This window comes from Cryptomeria japonica, chromosome 5 (assembly GCF_030272615.1).
Source record: "Cryptomeria japonica chromosome 5, Sugi_1.0, whole genome shotgun sequence".
NCBI lineage: Eukaryota > Viridiplantae > Streptophyta > Pinopsida > Cupressales > Cupressaceae > Cryptomeria > Cryptomeria japonica.
Window position 1 is genome coordinate 535,784,935 of NC_081409.1, and position 9,549 is coordinate 535,794,483.

Below are 9,549 nucleotides of genomic sequence, written 5' to 3' on the forward strand. Positions count from 1 at the left end.
CCCGAGATGCTTCTCCAATGGACTGAGGATGGCTCACCATCGATGGAGAAACTATCGCTATTACCTATACAAAAAATGATCAAAGATTAAATACAATTAATATAATGATAAGTATTGTAGGTTAAAAACAATTAATGTAATATATCAAACAAAAGTATATCAGATCCTGAGATTCTTCTCCAGTGCACGGAGGAGGGCTCGCCATTGATGAAGTAGCTATGGATATTTCTTGTATGAAAAAATTATAAGATTATAATATATCACAAGTTCACATGTACGCGTACATATAATCATGAAATCAAGAAAATAAAGTAGAGATACATACCTCTACCCTCACTTGATCCACGACGAATCAGGTGCATTCAACAAATCCACATAGCTCAATGGCCGTTGTACATGTAAAATAGACAAAAAAACACTAACCAAACTACAAACCCCAACTAATACTTGATTTCAACATTTTCAAAAAATTGTACAACTAAAAATGTGTTCAATTATCTTCTTCCCACATTTTGGCATCTTCGAGGAATTCTTTTTATTAGGATGAGGCCTAGACACGGAGGGGGTACCCTAAAAAAACAAAATTAACATGAGATATTAGTACAGATAATATATTAAACATAATTTAAAAAATCTAAAATGAAATAAAATGCATATTCCATCAAAATAGTACATAAAAAGGGTTGTACAAAATATGATACCGTATAGCCTTGTAGGCCAAAATCAATTGCTGAGAGCGTGATGCCATCAATCTGGGACATTTGGTCCCTTGTCAACACCTACAAACCAAAAATTGGACTAAGCATTAAAGATAGTATATCTTGTAATATTTTTGAATTCAAAGTGTACTATTCTATTTTAACATGTTACAAAATTTATACCTCGAGCATCGAAGTTGCAGCTGTAGTAACTGTGGGAGGAGTATGGGATACCATTGTTGCATCCTTAAATGAATATTATTTATCTCAATTTAAATCGATGTATAAATGAAAATTCATTTATTTAATTACAAATTTAAAGTGACTGATAAATAAAATGCTATGAATTCAAATCAACACACCTGTGTTTGTCATTAATGGGCAAACACCATGTCCATTAACTCATTTGTCAGTGCCAAATCCTCAACCGTGTGGGCTTGACATCTACTCCCACAAATCATGCATGAATGAGATGTGGATCCATCTGCACCGGTCGCATCATCTATCCCTGAGCATATCCCTGAGCAACTGACACACATATGTTGAATGGACTCTCTATCACCACCTAGAGCAACTAATGGCTCATCATCCAGTACAATAGGGTGTGCTAAAGATGTCCCATGTTGGATGATGGCACCAACCAATGTTGTGGACACCTAAAGAGTCTGTAGCTCCATCGACTTTTTCAGCTCTACTGGGACAGCCTAATGCACCTTGGGTTTGGGTGCTAGAGGGTGATGACTCTCCGGGGCTACTCGCCTACGGGCTCCAGATCTATCTTGGGCAAAGCCACCACCTCTACCATGGAACTCTCCCATGTCAAAATAGTTTGGTCGTACATTGAGCACAAACTCACAGTATATTTTTCTCAAAAAAATTAATGGCACCTCATAATTATTACAAGGTGGATCATCAAAGACCATCCACCACCTCTGCCAAAAAAGATTCTTCATCTGCACATTGGTACACCAATGTATGGGAAACCTCTTTGCATTAAGAGGTAACGACTGACTAGTTTTAGGATCAACAAAAAGGGCACATATTTGTTGTTTACTAATATTTTTGTTTTTCACTCCCTTGTATGATAACCCATCAGCATAGTATTGACGACACCTATCCCTAAAGTTTCCCCATTTTGTAATTTATGTGGAAACAGCTATGGCACCACTAGCTAATGTTTCTAGGCTAGTGGCGAGGGATTTATGATGCTCAAGTTCGAATGTTTTCAATTTATCAATCGGTCTATTTATTTTAGATGTATTTTGCCCTAACTGATTAATTAATTAATTGCTCCTGTATTTCAGGTATGCAATCAAAAGGAGGAATTGGGGGTGTATTTTGTGGGTTTTCAAGAGGTGCATTTTGTTGTTCTTATTGTGGATTATCAGAATATGGTTTTTGAAACAAAAAATTAAAAAACCTAATCAAAATTAATGAAATTAAATTCAAAACGTAAAACAAATTGAACAAATGGGAAAGAAAGACAAAAATTAAGAAAAAGTAACCTTGATCCATAGTGTCTGGAGGAGAAATGAGGCACCCCATTCACGGTTTCGCGGAGGAAATGGGGAAAAAAACGTGGCTGTCACGGGAAAATAAGACCCAGTTTTTTTTAAACTTTTTTTGACAGGTACTGTGTTCGCGGTCCTTTAGGGCTTATTAGCACATATGCTCTCACTTTCCTAAAATCAGCGTGTGTGAGCTCACTTTCCTAAAAGTAGCGCGTACACGCTACCTTTTTTAGGCTTGGGAACAATGGACCTAAGCGCATATGCGGTGATTTCAAATTTTATAACCGCGTACGCCCTACTTGTTTTTTCATGTTTTTTTTGGGTGGTGTCCACTTTTCTGACCACCATCTTTGTGCACATACCCTGAGAGAGAGAGAGAGAGAGAGAGAGAGGTTGATAGCTAGAGACTTGATAGAGAGAAGGAGACAGACTTGAGAGAAAGAGAAATGGAGCGAGAGGGGGAGAGAGAAAGAGAGTTAGAGGGAAATAAATACTTAACAAAAGAAGAGAAAGGGAGGGGCAGGGGGAGGGAGAGGGAGAATGGGAGAGAGAGAGAGAGAGACCAAAGAGAGGGGGACAGAGTGAGACATAGAGATATTTGAGAGAGGGAGAGAAAGAGAGGGATAGATGAAAGAGAGAAAGAGGGTGAGGGAGATGAGAAAGAGAGGGAGAGATACCTAAGGGAGGGAAGAAAGTAGAGAGGGAGAGGCCTAAGAGACAAAAAGGTAAGGGTTAAGGAAGAGAAAGGGGAAATGTATGGAAGAGATGAGAGAGATAATGTTGCTACAAGCATGATGATTATTGAAATTTGATCAAGTCTGAAATTTATAATAATACTAAAAAAACTAGAATCTACATTATACTTCTTAGAGATCTGGAACCACTCTCAAACATCCTAACAATATATACATAAAATATAACTTAAATTATAAGAAAGAAAAAAGACAAAGAGAAATCCCACTTATACTTAAATATTATATTTTATGTATATATCCTACCAAAAAACCTAATGGAATGCTAAATGAATTGCACACAAGTCCATATTACTAATTTAAATTTTATTGATAGACAAACGTGTGTGTGGTTTACAAACTAAAACCACGTATGGGGTTTTAGTTTCTAAACCGCGTACGCGGTTAGCATACTTTAAACCCCGTACATGGTTTAGCTTCAGTTAGACTTGGCAAAACAAGCCTAAATGCATACGGGGATTTTTAAATTTAAAATACCCCGTGCACGTTTTGTGTTTTTTCATGTTTTTTTGGGGTGTGTCCATTTTTTTGCACACCATCTTGGTGCACACACCCTGTGTGTGCCCCTTTTGGGCGTCAAAATAGAAGCTTGAAAGCTCAGAAACTAGATAGTAATATTTATAGCTAGATACTCTACTAGAAGATTACTCTTCATAAACTATTTGCATCCTACCTCAGCTGCTTGGAAGCTAAAATTTGCTTAAAGAATGTTTATGTGTATCTCTGAACAATTATTTGTGCATCTTTGCATTATTTGTGACCTTGTAATGCATTCCACGGGAAACTATGGTGCAACCTAATAATTTGCCTTGTAATATAGTGCAGAAGAGCATTTTTCACAACTTATGGTACTTCACAAATTTCTCTTTGTACTTATAATATGTTTTCATATATGTTATTGTCATGTTTTTCTTGATTTGTCTCTTCTTTTGTCCAAGTTTATGCTGAATTTGTTTGTTGTAATTGTCAACCAAGTATTTCATATTTCTATTGTAACTTATGACAATTCAATATACTTTTCTTATTGTCTGTATTTTAAGCACACAATCTAAAATGAATTAATAATTTAAAATAACAATAGAAATAAATAAAATTATCAGACCTACACAAAACTTTCATGAAAAGGATGTTTAATAAGTCAATCGAAAACAATAGGTGGAGGAACAGTGAGGGATGGAGTCAATTTCCAAATACATGCATTCCCAATTGCAAGGTAACATGTCACCCATGTGTCCCCCCCCCCCCGCCCCCCAATTATTAGTTCACCAAACATCTTGAGTTCAGAATTGTACATGCTGAAATTCAGACAATAATGCATCACAAACCTGTTCGTTTCATGTTCATCTACACTCCTATTTCATGCATCTTTCATGCTCTTGTACACTATCTTTCCTTGTTGTTGACTAATACAACTTCTTTTGGCAATGTTTGCAGGGATAGGAAAAAGAAAGGGCATTGAAACATCTCTTGAGGTGGACGGAAAACCTGCAAGGAGTTCAGCCAAGAATGGGGCCTCCGATGTTCTCACCTCTGATGGTTTAGGGAAGACATCAACAAAAGCACCACCTCCCTTGTCAAACATGAAGGATCACCTGAGCCCTCATGGCATGGACAAAATGAAGTTTGATGCCATGTATGTACAACTGCTAATGGACAAGGTCGAAATGACAGAGGTTGAAAATGAAAGACTGAAGGGGATGGTTACTGATCTGAAAAGGAGATGCACTGAACTCAATAAGAAGGTCATGGAGGAGACCAATAAGAATGTGGACTTGGAGATGGAAGTGCGTAGACAACAGATGGTGATGGAGAAACGGGAGGTAGGGCATGAGGCGACCATGAAACGCAACAAAATTTTAATTGACCAATTTAATGCCATGTTAGATGTATGTAAGGCAAACATTGCACATTGAAAACAAAGGTTCCAGGAGGCAGCCGGTTTGGTAACCGATGAAGTTGATGGAAAGGGTGTGCCTCCTATTACCCCAAGGAGGGGGGGATTAAAAAATTCTTAATTACTTGTTGTTGTTTGCCTTCATAGGTGGCTTGTTCTGTTATGAAACTTTTCTAGATGTTTCCACATCATCAACATGCTTGTTGGGACCATGAGACAGCTCAGGTGTGCTGCTAAGTGTGGAAATCGCGCCTTCCAATCAGAAGTTGTATCTCAGCACTCGCCCAGCTCACCTAGTCGCACTAAAAGGGTCGTGTAGCATTAAAGGGAACATTCCTCCACAAAATTTGAAGTGGTGGCGCAGCCAAATCAGGCAAGAAATACGAATGCTAAAATCATGGCCATTGATCCGCCTTCATGAAGATTCTTACTGGGCTTGGTTGAGACAGCGACTTCAAAATGATTATAGGCTATTGTGCACCCAAAGATTTGCTTTTAGTGAGATCTACCAAGTCGGATTAAGTTTGGACTTTCTTAGAGCATTACGGACTAAGTTGGGCGGGTTGGATGGGTCGGATGGACGGCCAAGCTCAACAGTAGGCTTTCACAAACCAACACCTCCCCTTATAATTACCATCTGGCAGATTCAATTCTATGTATGCATTCAATGGAGCTTACTTGTAGGATGCTACAAAGACCAAACATCTCGCTTTTGACGGTTACTATATAACTATATACAATCTACAGCTTATTAGAATTCCTTGTGGAGATAAAGAAAAGTTATATGAGAAATAAAATATGTGGCAATGCATTCTAGAGTTGTCGATGGAGCATTTGGGCACATGCTTAACATCTCTAAGGAATTAGGGGACCTAATTGGAGGAGGTTGCATTGTCTAGCCTCATGTTATTCATGGTCATAATACAGACACTGATTATGCAACCTGCCTTCTTTCAAGTGCTCTCTTAATGTTTCCATGGTTTTAACAGGACATTCCTTGGGTCAGAATAAACTAGAGCAAATGTTGAAACAAGAAGGCAATCCCAGGAAGAGGTCAAAAGGACATACAAGATCTATAGTAGGATTGATGTTGACTCTACGGAGCTCATGGTTACCAACACAAGGCAAGAAATTCAAGAACAATGGGGTCTTTATGATGGTTTTGATTTTAAATTGGACAAAAAGCTTAGAGCTTGTGCCAAGCGTGGTCAAAACTACTATGGTCTTTACATGCATATAACAAATGATCTGCTCCATTATACGAGTCCCCTTTGTGGGCTGAGGTAACAATCAGGAAAAAAAACTTTATTCGTTATTGTTGGCATCCTGCATCATGGAAGCCCTATATAACAATTTTCTATGCGATAATGTTATTCTGCATCATGGAAGCCCTGTATGTTGGCATTCTCTCCTACAGTAGAGCAAAATGGCTAGTCTTTTCCCTATATTTGACTTTATTAGACATTGATCTAATGCAGTTCAGGAATTTTTTACAATGGAGCATTGAAAGGTTAATGGGCTGAGGGAGGCCCTTTATTCTATTCCCAGCAATCGGTCTTGTTTGTTCAACAACGGGACATCATGGGAATAGAGGATCAGGTGTTTCAAGGCATTGTTTTAGAGGGATTAATGAAAGCTCATACAGATGCTATGAAAGATTTTAGGAGGGGGATACAAAGCGTGAGAAAGCACTACGCGAGCATGCGCAACAAATGAAATTTCAAATACAAATGAATTAGAAAAATGAAAACCTCAATTATTCCAAGTCTTCTGCATGTTATATTCATCGGTATCAAAAGAATCCACAGATATATCTGTACCTAGATTGCAGTGTCTGCTGCTCCTATATTCGATTTCTTCTTTCTACTGACTTCCTTCAATGATTTCCTTTTTTGGCCTTCCCCTGTTAATTCGTGTGTTTAAATTTTTGTTCCAGTCAGTTATGGTTTAAACCTTGGAAAATAGCATGAGCTATGGGCGTAGCATCATTCGCCAGGTGCATATGCATTTAAGACAACTGTTATAGAAGAAACATCGAACGAGGGAAAAAAAAGACGGCGGTAAAAACGGTGGATGTGGAGCCGTAACTAAAAATACTTCTCATTAGAAAATGGTTTAGTGGCGTCTGAAAATGGTTTAATGAAGATTTAGTGGTGGTTTGACAGCGTGACACAGGTATTCTGGGATTTTGTGGACAGGCAAGTCCACAATAGAAGCCCATCGCCTAAGGATGGAAGATGAAATCAGAGGGTGGCGTTTGCAGTGTTCCAGAATCCTTTGCCGCTGGTGGCCGAAGGCGATTTGGTGGAGTCGAACCATGACCAATACGATGCGTTGAAGGGCGCAGGAGACACAGGAGGATGTTGTGGCCGCGGGGTGAAGGGCCCTGCTGATCCACGCCACATGTCCAAACATTTCACCACTACCTCGCCGAACAACTTCTCCAACTCGCAAATGCCTCGATACACTTTTTCGATGTCTTCCCCAGGGCTCCGCGTCTTCGCCCCGCTCAGCAAGTCCGTTCCCAGTTGTGATCTCACGAACTTATAGATTGGGTAGGTTCTGCATTTCTTTACTCTGTTTGGGATGGGAAAGTCTCCTGCGTGGAATCTGTCCCGAGCGGTGGGGACCTCCTTGTCTAGCCGAGCTTTCAACTCCTTTTGGAAGACGGGAATCTTGCGAAAAAGAAACGGCGTTCCGAGCTTGTGATCGTCTTCTTCGACAGGACAGTTGAGGGCAGCGTCGATGAGAACTTCCCGGAGCTGAAGCATGAGCGCGTAGGAAGGGTTGGAGGGGTCATCTATGTAGGAGAACACCGGCTGATGGTCCACCACCTGCAGCAGCTCCTTCTCGCAGAAGCGCGTGGGGAGCAGGGATCCGTCTTCCCCGCTGGTGAGGGTCTTCCTCGCTGTCTCCAACACCACGTGCTTCACCACTGCTCGCATGTTTTCCTCCAAGTGCCGGAGATCGACAGCCTGGCACAGCGCCACCAGATAAGTGGCGGACATGAGCTTCAGTATCTGGATGGCTTTTGCTGTCTTCCTGGCAGAGATGAGGCCCAGCGATTTCACGTCCTGGTTGTGTTGCTCGGCGCTCTGCACGTGTGTGGTGACAGGGGAGGCTAGATACTGCAGCTCCGACGTGTACGAGGCCATGGCGATCTCGGCACCCTTGAAGCCATAATCCAGGCTTGGATTGGGCCCTCCGCTCAGATTGGAAGGCAGGCCGTTGTTGTAATAGTCGCACACCAGCTCCGAGAACTGCGCAAACATGAGCTTCCCGATGGCCGCCAAAGCAATTCTGGTGTTGTCCATGGAGACCCCAATAGGCATGCCCTGGAAGTTGCCGCCATGGAGCGCCATGTCACGCGCCACGTCGATCAAGGGGTTGTCGTTGACGGAATTGATCTCACGCTCAATGGAGTGCGTGGCCATGCGAATCACTTCGATCTGTGGGCCCAGCCACTGTGGGGACGTCCGCAGAGCGTAACAGTCTGGCTTGGGCTTACTGAGGGGATCCGTCTCCTGCACCCGCTTTGCCTCCTTGACGTAGTCGCTGCCGTCCAGAAGATATTCCATTACCACTGCCGCCTCAATCTGACCCGGGTGGTGCTTCAACTCGTGCGTCAGAGGGTCCGTGAACTCGGGCTTGCCCTGCATAACCTCACAGAACAGGGCCGACAGAATCTCCGCCAGGACGGCCAAAACGTTGGCATCGAAGCAGACCAAGGCCGCCACTGCTGAGCCAACTGCAGTGCCGTTGACGAGTGCGAGGCCCTCCTTAGGCTGCAATTCGAAGGGTCCTCCACTAATGCCCGCTCTCTTCAGCGCTTCCATGGCGTCCACCTCCTCGCCCTCACTCGTCATGGCTCTCGAATTCGGGCGCCCCGTCAACAGCCCGGCAATGTAGGAGAGCGGCACCAGATCGCCGGAGGCCGTGATTGTTCCTCTGAGAGGCACAATGGGAGTAATGTTACAATCCATGAGCTTCCGCAGGGCCTCCAGGACTTCCCACCGTATACCGGAGTAGCCCTGCATTAAGGTGTTCACTCGGACAAGCATGGTAGCCTTGGTGTACTCTGACGGCAGCTGCAGCCCTTCCTCCTTCCCCAGCACGCCCGCATTCAAAAATCGGATGAGCTCACGCTGCAGATCCACCGCCTTGTTTGTCTTATGGTGAGAGGTAGCTCCGAAGCCTGTTGTGACCCTCGCTATGTTGTTCGCCACCCATTTCGCACTCTCCTCCACTCTTGCTTTCGCGCTGGCCTCGTCCAACTCCACCTTCACTTCGCCTCTCCGAGTCACAGCCGTCACCTGACCCACCGTTAGAGTAGTGCCTCCGAGCACCACCTTGCGCGCTTGGTAAAATTGTCCAATCATCCTCTTCACTTCCTCCACGTGGCTGCATTCCATCGCCTCCGCCGCCCTCTTCCAGTGAGGCGGATTGCTGACGTGGTCCACTCCTTGTACATGGATTGGGTTCACCCCGCCTACCGGCAGACGTAGAGTCGGGGGGCGACACATCTCCCTGGCCCTCACACCCCCCAAGTTCAACACAGCATCAGCATTAACATTCTCCCCAGACATCTCGCTTCCCGCGCTCTAACTCAACTGTAAAAACAAAACTAGGTCGATATATCAAGAATGAATGTTTCGCGATAGGTAACTCTTACGTGGACTGCAATCTCCGGTAAA

The 9,549-nt window shown here is 43.0% G+C and overlaps 1 protein-coding gene across 1 annotated transcript; it reads right to left on the bottom strand.

Annotated features, from left to right (window-relative positions):
* Positions 1–7,098: 7,098 nt before the first annotated feature.
* On the bottom strand, positions 7,099–9,549 carry LOC131077153 (phenylalanine ammonia-lyase-like). Its single transcript, XM_058014585.2, has one exon. The coding sequence runs from the start codon at positions 9,439–9,441 to the stop codon at positions 7,099–7,101; it is 2,343 nt and encodes a 780-aa protein (XP_057870568.2). The 5' UTR covers positions 9,442–9,549.